Consider the following 17,611-nt stretch of genomic DNA (forward strand, 5'->3'; position numbering starts at 1 on the left):
TGTATTTTGCTCCAGACCTATAGGCGGCAGTAAAATGGCAGCAAATGTTGCCCGTGAGCAGTGGGTTTATGTTTTGATATCGGTGGTGACATCTTTTGCTGTTGTTGATTAAAAGTGTTGTTTTACTTTGTTTGTGCGTATCCTATACCCGCATATCTGTCTCTTGCGTTATAGTAAAGATGGACACGGATGAGGAGGGAGACAATAATGACTGGGATCGTAGCTTAGAGTCAGACATGCTGGAGACAGGTGGGTTCAGCTGCACAACTATGTGAACTTCAGTGTATAAGTATCAGCATATGTCTCATGACAGCTTTAGTTTGCTATAAAAAAAACTTTTCTTTGAATAGACTGCGTCTAACTGTCCTTATGTGATTTATTATTTCAGAAGGAAGTATGACTAACAGAGTTACTTCCATATCTCAAAAAGTGATTCTGCATTTTGACCTGGACTGCTTCTATGCACAAGTTGAGATGATCCGAAATCCAGCCCTCCGAACCAAACCTCTTGGTAAAACACCAGAGTATAAACTTTAAAACATTTTTTTCACTAAATATACAACAAATATGTCTCGGTGCAGTTACTGAGATAATACAGACAAAAACACATGAATGGTTCTGCAAAACAAATGCAATCATAAATATACAAATGTGCACAGACAAGTAATAAAGAAATAAGTAAACTGACTACAAATTCATCAAAATACTCAAACCTCATTCCTGTCCTTCTGACATATGTAATGCCATACTTGCCTCTGTCTACATCTTTGGTCCCTTAGGCATACAGCAGAAATACATTATTGTGACATGTAACTATGTGGCGAGAGAACAAGGCGTGACCAAGCTGATGTCAGTGACTGATGCGGTGGAGAAATGCCCACAGCTGGTGCTAGTCAAAGGAGAAGATCTCACCAATTACAGAGAGATATCCTACAAAGTCACTGGTCAGATCATACTTTATTTTCTATTACATATTTTATTATGCGTTTGTAAAGTGTATATATTTGTATATTAAATATATGTATTATATATAATTATAATAACAATGAATATACTATACTATAATTAGATTGTTTTTTTTTTATATATTTGCATATTTTTTATACTACAATTCAAAAGTTTGGTGTCAGTAAGTTTTTTTTAAGAGAAATAAATACTTTTATTCAGCAAGGACGCACTAAATTGTTCAAAAATCACTGTAAAAAAATGTATAATGTTACAAATCATTTCTATTTCATTGATAATAAGAAAGGTTTCTTAAGCACCAAATCAGCATATTAAAATTATTTCTGAAGGATCATGTGACACTGAAGACTGGAGTAATGATGCTAAAATTCTGCTTTTCCATCACAGGAACAAATTATATTTTAAAATATATATTAAAATAGAAAGCAGTTATTTAAAATCGTGATAATATTTCACAATATTACTGTTTTTACTGTAGTTTTGATTAAATACTGTAAATCCTACGTTGGTGAGCAAACGAGATTTCTGTCAAAAGCATCAAAAATATATATTTTGAACTGAAGTGTATATTTGCATAATGCTAAGTTAAATATCTTTTCGATGACTTTATCTGCCCAAGACTTGCTGATGTCATACTGCCCCCTAGTGGAGAGGCTGGGCTTTGACGAAAACTACATGGACGTTACAGAAATGGTGGAGAGAAGACTGAAGGAGACCCGTATTTCAGATCTCTCCTTCAGTGGACACATATATAAACATGAATGTGAGTCGGAGCGCCACTTCAACCAAGTACTGACAGTTTTAAAACCAGTGGTTGCAGGGCATTGGTTACAAATCTAGACTTGTAATTCAAAGTTTGCTGTTTCAGACCCCATAAATGGCAGTTAATGAATTGGAAGAATTCAGCATGCCCTTTTTCTTGTTGTTTTTCATGTTAAATGGGAGAATTGCTAGAGATTTCCGGTCATTATAAATCCTCATGCTCATCTTCAGGTGTGGCAGTTGATGAGGAGAACGCTCGACTGGCTGTAGGCTCTGTGATAGCAGCTGAGATGAGACATGCCATCTTCAGCATGCTGGGACTAACAGGCTGTGCAGGCATCGCTAGCAACAAACTCTTGGCCAAGCTGGTGTCCGGCACCTTTAAACCCAACCAGCAAACCACCCTCCTGCCGTACAGCACTGCTGAGCTCATGAGCAGCCTTACAGGACTTATCAGAGTGCCTGGTAAGATGACACATACAGTAAGCTCACCCATCTCATGCCATATATACTGTTTATATTCTGTAAACATTGGCTGTGTTTACAGGGATTGGTTACAAGACACGTGAGAAGCTAAAGGCTCTGGGTCTGGTCAGTGTGAGAGATCTACAGTTATTTCCTCTGCCTGATCTGGTGAAGGAGTTTGGTGAAGTGAACGCTAAAAGAATTCAAAACCTCGCCTGTGGCATTGATGAGTCTCCAGTCACGTCTGCGGGTCCTCCTCAGGTATTCTCCATTATTATTGTAGATCCATCAGGCGTAGTCTTGATCTTGCAATTTTATCTTCTGAGGGTGTAATCGGTGCTTTGTTTATAAATTACATTACATTTTACATGTAGTCATTTAGGCAGAAACTTTTATCCTCCATTTACTATACAAGAGCCAACAATAATTGCAATACCATAATGCCAGTGTCAAGAGTAAGCTAGATTTCTTACTTGAACTTTTGAGCTTCTTTATCACTCTAGCTTACTCAAAAAATATTGTACATTACAAAATACAGTAGAAACAATCTTATTTTGAAATATTACAATTCAAAATAACTGTTTCCTATTTCAATATATTTTAAATGTAATTTATTCCTTTGATTTCAAAGCTACATTTTCAGCATCATTACTCCAGGCTTCAGTGTAGCATGATCCTTCAGAAATCATTCTAATATGATCATTTGCTGATCAAAATTTTGAAAACAGTTGTGCTGCTTAATATTTTTGTGGAAACTGTGATTTTTCAGGATTCTTGAATGAATAAAAAGGTCAAAATAACAGCATATTTTTTTTAATACATTTTTTTTGCAACATTATCAATATAAATGTCTTAACTGTGTCTTTTGATGAATTTAATGCATCCATGGTGAATAAAAGTATTAATTTCTTTAAAGGAAATCGTACCTATGAACGATAGTATATCCAAATATTTGTGAAGCATAACAATTTTTACAAGCTCTGATCCTCAAACAATGCAAGAATGATGCAGCACGAAAGATAAAATCATCTGTAAAATAAATGATATATTTCAGTCTCTCAGCGACGAGGACTCGTTCAAGAAAATTTCAACACTAGAGGAAGTTGTGAAAAAAACTGAGGAACTACTCACAAGCCTGACTGAGAGGTAAAAACTACATTTTACAATATCAGAGTAAAGTAAAACACAATAGACTTTTGTTTGGCATGTCTGTAGTTTGTTTCTCTGTTTAAATGATCTGCAGGATGCACAAAGACGGCAGACAGCCACACACATTCAGACTAACGATTCGCCGATACACGGTCACCAATCGCTGGTTCAGTCGAGAGAGCCGACAGTGTCCGATACCCAACCACACCGGGATCAAGATCACATGCGGTACAGTTCTGCTCTTTTGCATGCTTTTACTGTATAATGCCTTTACTGTATGTACACAAATTATTGAGAGATGATTGTGCTGTGCTGTTGTTATTCATATTCCCCTTTCTCTGTCTTAGGAAACAGTGAGGCTGTGCCCCAGTTACTGTCATTGTCAGTGAAGCTCTTTCATAAAATGGTGGACACACGTGAACCGTTCCATCTGACCCTGCTGAATGTGTGTTTTAGTAACCTGCAGGCTAAAAGCTCCAGCAAGAGCTCCATCGCCTCTTTCTTCACACACAAATCTCCTACAACAACACAAATGACATCTCAACGGCAGGTCAGTCCTCATTTTAGAGTTAGTAGTTCTGATAAAACACAAAAAATATCTGCATTTTTAACTATAAAATACAACAAAGCCTTTCTTCATTTCTCAACCAAACTTATGCCAAGGCTTTCTGTTTTTCCAAATCCATCTCTGAACGTTTAGAGATCTTAATAACTTTGATAAAAAATTATTAGGGACTAATTTTTAATAATTCTGTTCACCTTTTATTTTATATTTATTTATATAAAATATAAGATTTCGTATAAGATTGTTTTATTGTTTTTTAACGTTTTTTATGCTCACCGAGGCTGTAAAAAATACTGTAAAAAACAAAATATTGTGAAATAATATAACAATTTAAAATAACTTGTCTATTTTAATATATTTTAAAATATTATTTATTTTTGTGGTGCAAAGCTGAATTTTCAGCAGCCATTAGTCCAGTCTTCAGTATCACATGATCCTTCGGAAATCATTCTAATATGCTGATTTGGTGCTTATTATAATCAATATTAAAAGGTTATTGTACTGCTAAATAATTTCATTGTACTGCTAAATCATTTTATTTTTTGTGAAAGAACAGCATTTATTTGAAATTAAATAGTTTTCTAACATTTTAAATATTTACTGCCACTTTAGATTAATTTAATAGCTTACCTCAAACTTATGAACAGTAGTGCATTTATATATTTTATTTATTTAAAAAAGTGCGCGCACACACACACACACACACACACACACACACATATATATATATATATATATATAGGTCTTGCTAACTGACAGTTGTGTATTAAACTTTTTATATGCTGATTTAAGTCAACAATAACTGGAAAACAGAAAAAGTTAACAGAATCTGTCTTTTGAATTGTCACTAGGTGGAACCTGATCTCTGTGAGTCTGTAGCAAATTCCCAGTTTACTCAGGCAGATGTTTTACATAAAGAAGATAAAACATGGAACAGCATTAAGCCAATAGAACACACGTCAATATTTCCAACCCAAGAATCACAAACACAGCCAACTTCAATCAACCCCATATCTCCCATGCAGCCTGTTTCTGAGCACTCACGAGTTACAAACATGAACATTAGAGAGTCTTGTATGAGCAACGTTCCAGAGGAGACACTGTGTTCCAAGCTGCCTCCAGGTGTCGATCCGGAAGTATTCAAACTCCTTCCTGAGCACATTCAGATGGAGCTGATTACCAGTTTTCAAAAGAAAGACTCTGCAGAGCTCATTTACGGATCTGCTGACACATCTTTTGAAGACGACCCAGCGGATCATTCCACGTTGACTTTTAACCAACCAAGAACACCTGAACGCTGTGAGCCAGCTTTGAATTATTGCAGAAATTCTGCTTCTCATAACCATGAACTCGACAAGAGCTTGTCATCTGCTCAGTCCACCATGGAATCACATTCTGGGCTCATCAAAGACACAGAAAGTCATGATATCCCACCCACCACTCAGACACCTCAATCAGATATCCCTCCAGATGTGGACCCTTATGTATTCTCACAACTTCCTGCTGATGTGCAAAGGGAGTTACTGACAGAGTGGAAACAGCAGAAACCAGTCCTCAAAATCCCGTCCAAACACTCGCATAAAACCTCCAATGCCAAAGACAAGAAGAACGCTGCTAAAGGCAGCCAGTGCAACAACATACTGAAATACTTCAAACCCAACTGAGGGCAGAAACACTAACGTCTGTTTATAAAATCAGATTTTTTTATGAATGTTCAAAATAACTATATAAACCATATCTTTGTAATCAATAGTACAGAAATATGTCAATTCTGTCATGATTTACTCGCCCTGATGTCAAACATGTATGACACTCCCAGGGGATGCTGGGAAACAAGGTCATCCTTGTTTGGAACAATTATGTAAATCATGACATAATTTTCATTTTTCTGTGAAATATTACTTTAAGGATGTCAGATATATGTTTTATTTTGTTAATAAACCATATATGTCTTTAAATAACCATTTTGATTAAGTCATTGTATACGCAAGAGCTGAATACTGTTTACATACAGTATACTTATAATAATAGTGTATAATATTTGTAATATTGTTATATTTATAAGTTGCAATATTAAAATACTGTACTGTTCAAAAGTTTGGGGTTGGTAATGTAGGTAAATTAGTTTTTTAAAGAAGTATGCTCACAAAGGCTGCATTTACTTTATCTCAAATACAGTAAAAACAATATTAAGTATTATTACAATTTAAAATAGTTTGGTTTCACAGAAAGGGCTTAGATCAGGTTTAATCAGGACATTTAAGTAGCTTTTATAAATGTGCCATAGAAAAAAAACATTACCGGTGTGCGTCTTTTGAGACAAAACAATGGCACTGACATATTTTAAGTCAGTGCAAGTTGCTTTAGTTAAAACAGCTCAAACATGCATTTTAGTCTGGGATTATGCTTAGCTAAACCTTGTCTGTAAATCCGGGGTTAAAGTGGGATCCTTGAAAATGAAAAGGTTTTTTGAATCATCTTATGTTACTTATCCAATGTAAACATTATTTTGAAAAACCGTATCCTTTTTTGCATTCATGGTTTTTATGAAGCTTTTAATTTTATTCTGTATCTTTTATTCTGGGTAGAAGCTTTACCAAAAAACAAACAAACAGTGGTTTAAATTTTAAACCATCATTGCAAAAAAAAATATATATATTGCAAAATCGTGTCAATTTTAAGACATTTATTTTTAAAAAAGCGCCTTTTTTCCGACGCTGCTTCCGGTTACAGTTTAGCCGCATCTTCTTCCGGCACACCACACCACTATATTCAATCTATTATCTCTATCCGACCGCTGCATTTTCTCCATTGCACATCACCGTTTGTCAGGTCATCTTTGAGAATGAAAGGAGCGAAATTAGCCGTGGTTTTGGGCATGTTTTTGGCCCTCGTCCTGCTGACCGAGACGGCGCGGAGCAGGAAGGAGTCTAGTAGCCAGAACAGCTTCAGGAGGGCGGCCAGCGGCTTCTACCAAACCCTCAGCAATATCTTCGGAGAGGAGAACATTAGGGCGCTGTACAAGGTACACATAAGATCACGCGATATTGTCATGCTAGTGCATAGTTTTTTTTGTTTTGTTTTTTGCAGGTGCATTAAGATTAGAGCATACCGAGATCACCTGTCAGTGGCCGTGTCTCAAAACCTAGTGACCTACCTATCTAGAGCGAGGGCATTCTGTTCTGCATCGTTCTGTTTATATAGGGCACTAGCTAACGCTTCATAATAATAATAACTTAACTAATAATGGATTGTGCAATGTTATATAGTACCTAATAATAATTATAATGTATTTGTCTTTTAAAATTGTTATTAAGTAAAATGTCTGTTATTAAATTTCATTCCATTTTATTTACATTTTAATTATATATTGAAAATAAAATATATGAACATTTATGCAATTTTAATGATCATTATTTACTATTTGAATGGACAATTACAAGCTGTTGAGAATGCTGTCCACAGTGTTATAATGTTTGTAGTATATCATAGGCACATGTGGCATGAATGACTGTCCTATTAATAGATTTATAGTTCAGCTTTTGTTTTGTTCATATTTGCAGTATGATAATAATTAGAAATGCAATGATAGATAATGGATAGTTAAAGGTTTCAACTTTTATTTATTCTTTCTAAAAATTCGAGAGAAAATAAGAAAACAAAGCCTATATTTAGGACCATTAGAATTTATTCGCAATTTTGCCTTGTCACATTATCTTCATGACAATTAAGCACATTTCACCCCTTATTCCATTTACTAAAATGGAAAAGACGTCATTCTTAGCAAATTGATATAATACGTAATATATATATATATATTTTTTTTAATTATAAATCAATATAAAAATATGTGAAGTAGTTATACATCATGTTGTTGTACTGCTTTTAAATTTCGTTGTTATTAATATTTTATTAGAGTAATATTTTAAATGTAGTAATCAATCATGTGATCATTAATTTGCATTTATTAATTTTTTTGATATTGTGATGTGATATTATTATTATTATTATTATTAGTATCTTCTTTTCTCTGGATTGTAATGGAGTACTGTAATTTTATGTAACAACCTTACATGCCCAGGGACTACAGATGCAAATTAGCTAAACTAGAGATAACTTTAAATGAATCATTATTGATAATAATAATTACAAAAAAACTCAAATGTCACACATGATGGTAATGAGACAGAAGAAAGTGGGATATGCTTATTTACTCATAAAAATCAAGTCACAGTGTGAGAAATCATAATGAGTGAAACAAAAATCTAATCTAAAATAAAATTATTTTAATCTAAAATAAATCTAATCTAATTTAGATAAAATTTCAATTGAATAAAATAAAAATGTATAGATAGATAGATTTCTTTTTTAATCGAGTGATTTTCTTCTGTGATCCGTACTTGTGTTAATGATATTAAATGCATATTATAATTAATAGATCATTGCATCTTTTGCATTCTTTATTTATAAAAAAAAAATCAATCTTTTTTGCAGTTCTTCTCAAAAACTACAGAGAGGTTTGTTCATGGAGTCGATTCATTTTTGGACACTTTGTGGAAACTCTGGGTGGATCTACTTGATGTTATGGGCATTGACTGTAAGTCTGGATCACACTTATGTCATATTATGTCTGCAATGTCATATCGTCACTGTTTGTGTATGATGCAAAAATCATGTCCTTAATTTCTCTCTCTTCTTTCTCCTCAGCCTCTAACCTGACCCACTACTTCAGCCCATCGTCCGTGTCCAGTTCTCCTGCTCGCGCGCTCCTCCTGGTGGCAGCCTTGCTGGTGGCTTACTGGTTCCTGTCCTTGTTCCTGAGTGGCTTCTTTTACATCCTTCACGCGGTGTTCGGACGTTTCTTCTGGCTGGCCCGCGTAGCACTTTTCGCCCTCTCGTGCCTGTACATTCTGCAGAAATTTGAGGGCGACCCAGAGAAGGCGGTGCTGCCGCTGTGCTTCATCATGGCTGTGTACTTCATGACGGGACCGGTGGGTGCGTACTGGCGGAAAGGGAGCGGATCTGGAACTCTGGAGGAGAAGATCGACCAGCTCGATACCCAGATCCGCCTCCTCAACATCCGCTTGAGCAGAGTGATTGAAAACCTGGAGCGCTCCAGTGACCAATGAAGATTTTCGCCCCAGGCTAAGGGTTAGAGCTGGGGTTTGTGGGATGGTATGAGAAGAAAAAAACGTTTTTTTTGTTTTTTTGTCCCCTTTTTCTCAGGATGTCCCAACGTAGTAAGGCAAGAATTGTATGGAAATGTGATAAATTCTCCAGTTGATAAACCGAAATTAGTCCATTACGTTCGCCCTGTTGTCGTAGAATGTATTATTAGTGTCCATTTCTACTGTAGCCGCCCATTTTTTGAGTAAATATCAGGACTTTTTTTTGTATACTGTGGGTCTGTGTGTGTGCTCAAGCCTTGAGTTGAGTGTGTTATTCCATTGCGCAGTGTTACGCCTTTTACACAAGCTTTGTTTGGGCACTTTCTGTAAGTGTGTGTGTGTTATTTATAAATCAGGAAGGCAATGCAAATTCAGAGTTGATTTAGAAACACTCAAAGTGTGAAGAATAGTCAGTATATCACTGCATTTTTTCATCTCTCCTTTGTCTCTTCTTGAGGTCACGAGAGGTTACTCTGAGTTCAGGACCGATCGGTACTATCAGGGATCGAGATGTATGTGGAAATCGCTTTCAGAAAGCAGCTAGTCATCAGATTCATGAGGATATCTGACCAGTGTTCCTGGCAGCAAAATAACGGTGCTGCAATCTACACCAGTATCTCTGTCCAACTTCAGCTAAGAGAGAGAGAAGTTCTCACGTACAGGGAGAAACCTGGTCATGCACTTTGTTCTCAGCATGAGATAATTTTATCACTTGTATGTACCATTTTAATACACTTCTAGAAAGGGATTGATTGAATAGTGTGTTAATCCCACTACATATTAGTGCTGCTTAGTTAATAATTTTTAAGAAAGTGGCCTCTTTGGTTTCATCCACAGTGGCATTGAAAATGAAATGCCTGGCAACTAATTGAACCCGGGTTCTATCTTCTCTGTTACCTCTCATTCTCGCTCATTCCTTCCTGCTCTTGCAGTAAACCTTTGTAGCTAAAGCTAATTTGCATGTTTTTTTTTTTGTACTATAATTTGAACATTTAACCACTGTTTCATAGATGAAAATACTGTAATTTTACTTTTTTTAAATGCGTTTTTACATTTTAATTAATTAAATTTTATTAATGGTCAGTGTTCAAGTATATTTTCATTCCATAATATGCCATGAATTGATTTATTTATTTTTAATACACAATTAGCACTGCTATATTTTAAATGTACTCTGGTTCAAAAGTTTGGTGGGTTTGTAAGAAATTAATACTTTTATTCTCAACATTAATAATAATATAAAATATTTCCTGAGCACCAAATCAGCATATTAGAATGATTTCTGAAGGATCATGTGACACTGAAGACTGGAGAAAAGTTAGCTTTGCCATCACAGGAATAAATTACATTTTAAAATGTTAAAATAGAAAACTGTTTATTTTGAACTATTTTACTGAAATATTATTATTTTTTATTTTTTTTTTACTATTTTTGGTCAAATAAATCTTAACGACCCCAAACTTTTGAACAGTATTGTAATGTGTTTTTAAAATCTGGGAACAATTTATGTTGTTGTTTTGCATCATTGTAAAAATTTCAAATCAATGTTATCGTTTCTTTTTTTGTGTGTTTAGGTTAATTTCTGATACTAAATTATCATTTTTATATTATTATATTTGTCTCCAGTCTGTTATTTTAAAGTCATCATGAATTCAAAGTGAGAGTTTTGTGGCTTTTAGTCCCTGCCATCTCAACTCTTTTTAAACATTGACAAAATTCACTTTTAACAGCAACAAGTCTTTCTCTTCAAGGAAAATTGGCCAAAAATATTGATGACTCATCCTGCACTTCACTGATGTTAAACCTGCCAATGACTACTGTAGTGAAACTCAAGCCAACTGGAAATCAGTGCATGCACCATTATCAGGCCCTTTTTTACTGTATGAAAATGTGAAGGATGTTACCCGGTTTATAAATCATGCAAAATAAGCACCAGCTTTTAAGGAATCTGCAAATAGCAAACACGCGTTTAATTGCAATGTACCAGCATTATTGTAAAAGTACTGGGGACAACTAAGAATAATTACACAATATACATGTTTCAGCAAACACTCCTATATTTTAAAATAGTCATGTGTATTTTGCATATCTGTGAATGAGAAGCCACAGTAATATACCATGGAAAATAAGTTTTATTGTTAGCTATGATTTCAAGGTGAAATGTGATATTTTTCAGTTGAAAGTTCCAGCACCATGTCATGTCCTATATTTATTTGTGGAATATAATGTATTTTATTTGTTTCATCAAACATATGGGAGATGTACTGACTCAATAACTGCAAAGACCCAGTTCTCTCCCACATTGTCTCTCCAGTTGAATGCGCCAGTGCCAATTATTGTGTGTTGAGGATTTTGCGTCATTAACTGATTTGTATTAGAAAGCACTGAATCTTTGTGAAGTCTAGACATTAACTGGTATCTTTGCATAGTATGCATAGATTTCTATATCAGGTTTGCTTTTGTACTGTATAATTTTTATCAGGGTAGTTCACCTGCGATGTTGCTTGCTGTGGTATTATTTGTCATATTTTTGTGTTTACGAAACTTGGTGATTGGAGAAAAATGATTTTCTCTGAGATTAAACGGTGGTCCAAAAATGATTGAATAAATGTAATATACAATTTGACCAACAAGTCTTGGGAACTCTTTTTAAAAAAAATATATATATAAAGATATAACCATTTTGAGGGCTCAACCTGACTGATAGTAATAGTGTAATATATTATATTTGCTCACACTGCAGTTTGAGCTTTTGTAACATTTATGAAAAAGTTGCTTCACCTAATTTGGATTTAGGAGGTTATTCGTGACACAACAGGCACTTGTTTGAACATTGCTTCATTTGTCTGTTCAAATGGCCTAATATGAACTCTCTAAAGCTCTAATAAGTGGAGAGGGTTAAATCATGTCTGGTCTGACACAGCCAACCCAATGGATGAGTTTAAGCAGGCATCCTAAAGGTCCATGTGCAGTTCGGATGTTAAGGAGTTCTGTTTGCTTTGCAGTTGATGAGACTATCAGTGGTGCTGAAGTCCGTCCACTAGATCAAATGCACAAATGAAAAAACCTTATGTAATGCTGGCATTGCAACTCATTGATAACCCAGAGGTGAAAGCTTGTGATGTTAGTTGTACTTGGCATTTGATTTTGCCATCCTCATGCAATTTAACATACTGTACATTAAAAATGTCACTCAGGTGAAGGTTTCTAAAAAAATTTTTTTTTTTAAATCTTTTTTTCAGTTTACATTGTCAAAGACACTCTGAAATTTTCTTGCAAATTGTATTTCACCAGATGCATCTTGTAGTCCTGTGAGAGCTGATCCAAATGCTGTATAAAAGGCTTATGCAATATGTAACGATCAAAAGGAGCACTGTGCCTTTAAGATACCCATATTTGGCTTGTATATAATGTTGAGCATTGTTGCTTTTTTATTGGTTGTGCCCAGAGGGTGCAGACATGACCCCGTTCCCATCGCTTTTATGAAAGCACATTTTTAACGCTATATGGACTCCACTTCAGTCTTACTAAGACAGACAGACAGACAGACAGACAGACAGACAGACAGATAGATAGATAGATAGATACAGATAGATAGATAGATAGATAGATAGATAGATAGATAGATAGATAGATAGATAGATCGATAGATCGATAGATCGATCGATCGATCAAGGCAGTGGACATTGTCATTTCAGGCCAAGTATAAAATAAAAATTGATATGCAGTTATGTAATATAAAGATTTGTTTTATAGCTTCAAGAAATGTACACTTTTATGAATTTAGCAGATGCTTTTGTCTAAAGCGACTTACAATCGAGGAACAAAAGCAATTTCAATGAAATTAAGCACATTCCATGATTTCTCTAAGTTTCATCACAAACAAACAAGTTTACATTGTCAATCTGTGGAGCAACTCCTATTTCCCATACAAATATTGATGAAACTGGCCTAGACAATCACTGACTCTGCAAAAGTATGCAGCAGCTCTTTATGCCTTCCTTTTTGGTGCTAAAATGTTTAAAATAAATAAATAGACTGCATAAAATCCAAACAAAATGTATGGAAAATATAGTACAAACACACCTTTCACATTTTTCCCTTCCCCATCAGATCATGTTGCAGGCAGGCTGCAGGCTCTGGATTGGGCACACCTCTACATGATCCCTTCTTCTATTGGCTGGGCGCTTCAGTGGGCCGAATTGGCGGAACGGGTGTGTGACTTCTGATTGGTTCGCTTCTCCGTTTGTCCATGTTGCTTTCTCTCGTGCTGCTGTCTCGGCTGATGTGAGGCCAGCTTTAGGAGCCAATGGAATAAAAGAAATGCTAATTGCGGAGCAGTCCGATATTCCTCCGCCAAAACCTAACAGCTTTGTCCAAGACCCTTTGGATGTCAGTGGTCAGGTGCAAGAATTGTATATTAACCAGATATATTGAAACACGTTAGAGGCAGTACGAATTCTAAAATTGAAACTATATCTTTAATGCTATATGTATTGTTAAATATAGTTTAATCTGATGTTTAAATAACTGACTGAAGACTTATGAGCTCCATTATTTTTATGACCCTTTTCAGTTGACACTTCATCGCCTTATAAAGTTCAATAAAGGAAAGCCCGATGTATGCCTCTACCGATAATTTATTATTTATTTATTTATTTATAATTTTTTTTTTTTTTTTGGAGTGGACTCTGTTCAATCAAACAGATGAATCGGTTCACAAACACCGCTATAAACGATTCATTTGCAAAAGGGGCTGAATGAATCTGTCCGAACGGTTCTCGAGTCACTGACTCATTGAACCGATGACATTTTTAACACATTTTTTTAAACTTTTGATCAAAGTATCTTTTTATTATACATTTATATTTACGTTTTTCTTTATATGTTTAAATGACATTATGTTTTAAATGAGCTAGGTCATGACTGCGACAAAGTGAACTGTGACAACTTAAAGGGATACTCCACCGAAAAATGAAAATTCTGTCATCATCTACTCACTCTCATGTTGTTTCAAACCTGTATGAATTTCTTTCTTCTGCTGAACAGAAAGGAAGATATTTAGAAGAATGTCAGTAGATCCCATTGACAGTTTTAGATACCATTGACTTCCATAGTATATTTTTTTCCTACTATTGAAGTCAATGGTATCTAAAACTATCTGGTTACTGACATTCTTCTAAATATCTTCCTTTCTGTTCAGCAGAAGAAAGAAATTCATACAGTTTTGAAACAACATGAGGGTGAGTATATGATGACAGAATTGTCATTTTTCGGTGGAGTATCCCTTTAAACTTAAATGACAACACTATTGCCCTTTGAAGTGATAGAAAAGGAATGCCATGGCTACTAAATTAGTTTAATTTAAAACGATATGTAGACATTATGTGCTCATAATGGTTTATTCAAACGTTTAACACCGGGATGTCAGGGACGAAGACATTACATTATTATGTCATGACGTCGAATAATAAAGCTGTTCTCAGAAATGAACTGTTCCAAAGAACCGATTAGCAGAAATCAGTCGGACTTCCTTCTCATCACTATCTGATATATGAAACAGATAACGTTACCACTTACAAAAGCAAATGCTAGTTTTAATAAAATAATAATTATCTTAATCTTAATCAAATGTTTGTTAATAAATAAACACTCAATTGTTCCTGAATCATTTATTTGTGTAAAAACCTAAGTACTACATGAGCAGCGGAAGAACATAATGGAGATTGGCAGGGTGGTGTGCGGTTGCGCGGTAGGCGGGGCTAACGCTGCTCCTGGTTGATTATGTGCGGCTGACGCTCGGAAATGACCCATGTGTCTGACCTGCACCAATACACGATCACCGGATCGGCTCGTCCAACTCCCGTAGTGCATTTCTTTCAGTCTTTATAGGTTATTCACGACATACCGGCGCGTGTCATCCGATCATGTCTAAAGACACGGAGGCCAACAGCGAGGAGATTATGGAGTCAAAGGTGCTCTGGTACCCGGACTCTAAACGAAACACACAGATGGACCGATTCCGGACTCTAGTGAACCGGGACTTCGGGTTGAATCTGGGTGAGTAGAGTCAGGCTGGGCTAGAATGAAGGCAGACTAGTATTTCAGCTAACAACACACCCCTGTCAAAACATAGTACTATGGTATAGAGTTAATCTCATTAATAGCTCATCCTGGGATTGTCATTGTTTATACATCTTGGCCACATTTATGCAAAACAGGTAGGTTAACCATGCTTTCAGATGTAATTTTTGGCCCTCTACATTTTCTCCAGGATCCATTTTGTGTATTTAACTCTTTCAATTGCTTAACAACGGATGTCTGGACACATATTACTGGTCTTTCATACATGCCATTCTGCTGCGTCTCAATGCATTGAATGCATAGACATGAAGAGTTGTAAAACCAGTATTTCAGATCAGACATGGAATAGCTCTGACTTGCTGTAACACCATATGTTTTCATAGTATCATGCATCTCAGCACGTATGACATAATTTTCATCTATGACAAACTGCTTTAACATTTATTCTTTAAAGCTAACTACTACTGTATCTATTTGTATGTTACTAGTACTTGTATTATACTATAGTATATTTTTTAGTTACTATTCATAAGATACAGTTCATATTCAGATTTTCCTGACATCCTAGTACTTGTAATTTGCTGCTATGGGATGGACATCTGTGGTTTAGATAGCAACAATACACTTTGATTAGTATGGATTTATAGGCAAATGAAAAAATCTTACAAGTAAGATTAAAAATGTTTCAGTAAATGTTGCACCCACTAGTACCTCACTGATATAGTAGGTTCAGTACTTGTGTCTACAACTGATACCAGTTAAACTGGAATTGATATTACATTTAAAAAAAAATATTTGCTAGTAATTTAAGAATTGGCAATGTAAAACCCACTACGGTTGACTACTAATCTGAATATTGCATGGATATAGGCTGTCCCTTTTAAAGTCTATACCTATTTAAAGGGAACATGCAATATTCAGATTAGTAGTCCAAAAAATAATTTTTCAATTGTTAATTCTTAAATTATTATATTTTGACCCCTATTTTTTACGTATGTGTTACTATTCAAATAATACTGGAAAATAAATATTTCTAAAATTGATAGAAGTAAATAGTCAAAAATAACAAAACAAAAAGTAGGGGGCCAAATGTAATGATATAGGAATTACCCATTGAAAAACCCTTAACAGTTGACCACAAATCTGAATATTGCATGGACCAAGTCCTGATTTCTATCATCGCTAAACTAAATTAAATAATGGCATGTATTGTGTCTAATGGTGCCTTCAATAAATGTCTCTTTTATGTTGAAGCTAACTATAATGACCTGTATCAGTGGTCCGTGGACAGTTATCCGGAGTTCTGGGCGAAGGTTTGGTCATTCTGTGGGATCACCTGCTCAAAGATGTATGAGGAGGTTGGTTTATTTTTTCAACCTTTTGGCCTTCTTTAAATATACAGTATTAATCAACTTTTTCAGATTTAAATATACAGGTATTTAAAAGTTTTGTTTGTTTGTCATTTCTTGTTGTGTAATGAGTGTTATTTAGGTTGACAAATATTGTGAACCTTAACTATATTTATTATCTTATTTATGTGTAGGTATACGTGCAATAAATGACATGGATGATGAACAAATTCATTAGTTACATATGAATCATAGATTAATCCTAACTAGTAAACATTTATGAATTTATTACCATTTAGTACTACGTTTTTTTTGTTTGTCGTTTCTTGTTGTGTAATGAGTGTTATTTAGGTTGACAAATATAGTGAACCTTAACTGTATTTATCTTATTTATGTGGAGGTATACGTGCAATAAATGACATAGATGATGGTCAAATTCATTAGTCACATATGAATCATAGATTAATCCTAACTAGTAAACATCTATGAATTTATTACCATTTAGTACTACTGTCTGAACTACTGCTGAGAATATTTAAAGCTCATACCTTATCTCTGGTTGAGAAGGTGTGTTAGGGCTTTTCCGTCTTAGAGAGCTGTAATTTTACTTAAGGAGTGTCATGTGATAAACATAATAAAATAACACAGTCTATATAAGGCTTTCTATCTACAACCTTCTCAACCATTTTATTTTTACTGCATGCTCTCTGTTGATTATTTGCTGACTCAAAGTTTGCTTTATTGTTCGATTGTATGACAACATGGATTACGACAGGTTTGTATAGTAAAAGGAATAGTTCACTCAAAAAATTATCCCATAATTTACTCGCCTTCAAGCCATCCTATGTGTATATGATTTTTTTTCTTTCAGCCAAACACAATCGGAGTTATATTAAATAATATCCTGGCTCTTCCCAGCTTTGTAATGGCATTGAATAGTGCCAGAAGCTCCAAAAAGCGAATCCATCCATCATAAAAGTAATCCATACAGCTCCATTAGGTTAATAAATGCCTCCTGAAGGGAAGCAATGTCTTTTGCAAGAAAAATATCCATATTAAAACTTTATAAACTATAATCACTGGTTCACAGCAACGGCCGTACG

General features: G+C 34.9%; 3 protein-coding genes across 4 annotated transcripts in view; all 3 read left to right on the top strand.

Moving 5' to 3' along the window:
• The first annotated feature begins 45 nt into the window (after nucleotides 1-45).
• poli (polymerase (DNA directed) iota) lies at nucleotides 46-5,868 on the top strand. 2 transcript variants are annotated; one of them, XM_082170796.1, is made up of 10 exons: nucleotides 46-249; nucleotides 389-511; nucleotides 780-944; nucleotides 1,586-1,729; nucleotides 1,960-2,193; nucleotides 2,276-2,454; nucleotides 3,248-3,339; nucleotides 3,437-3,570; nucleotides 3,690-3,892; nucleotides 4,759-5,868. In XM_082170796.1, exons 1-10 carry the CDS (start codon nucleotides 180-182, stop codon nucleotides 5,569-5,571), a joined length of 2,157 nt encoding a protein of 718 aa, XP_082026922.1. In that variant the 5' UTR covers nucleotides 46-179; the 3' UTR covers nucleotides 5,572-5,868. The 2 variants fall into 2 exon arrangements, with proteins under 2 accessions (XP_082026922.1, XP_082026923.1); XM_082170797.1 differs by lacking the exons at nucleotides 46-249; nucleotides 389-511; nucleotides 780-944 and adding an exon at nucleotides 972-1,252 and having other exon boundaries at nucleotides 1,393-1,729.
• A 740-nt stretch (nucleotides 5,869-6,608) lies between these two features.
• bri3bp (bri3 binding protein) lies at nucleotides 6,609-11,701 on the top strand. The gene is made up of 3 exons (XM_082170798.1): nucleotides 6,609-6,932; nucleotides 8,402-8,504; nucleotides 8,615-11,701. Exons 1-3 carry the CDS (start codon nucleotides 6,753-6,755, stop codon nucleotides 9,034-9,036), a joined length of 705 nt encoding a protein of 234 aa, XP_082026924.1. The 5' UTR covers nucleotides 6,609-6,752; the 3' UTR covers nucleotides 9,037-11,701.
• A 3,134-nt stretch (nucleotides 11,702-14,835) lies between these two features.
• The window catches only part of aacs (acetoacetyl-CoA synthetase), a 38,090-nt gene continuing 35,314 nt past the window's right edge, over nucleotides 14,836-17,611 (top strand). Inside the window, exons 1-2 of the mRNA XM_082168881.1 lie at nucleotides 14,836-15,135; nucleotides 16,414-16,517. Coding sequence (XP_082025007.1) covers nucleotides 15,003-15,135; nucleotides 16,414-16,517 — 237 coding nt within the window. The 5' untranslated portion in view covers nucleotides 14,836-15,002. The remainder of the gene's footprint in view (nucleotides 15,136-16,413; nucleotides 16,518-17,611) is intronic.

Source organism: Leuciscus leuciscus, assembly GCF_965113295.1.
Source record: "Leuciscus leuciscus genome assembly, chromosome: 5".
Taxonomy (NCBI): Eukaryota; Metazoa; Chordata; class Actinopteri; order Cypriniformes; family Leuciscidae; genus Leuciscus; species Leuciscus leuciscus.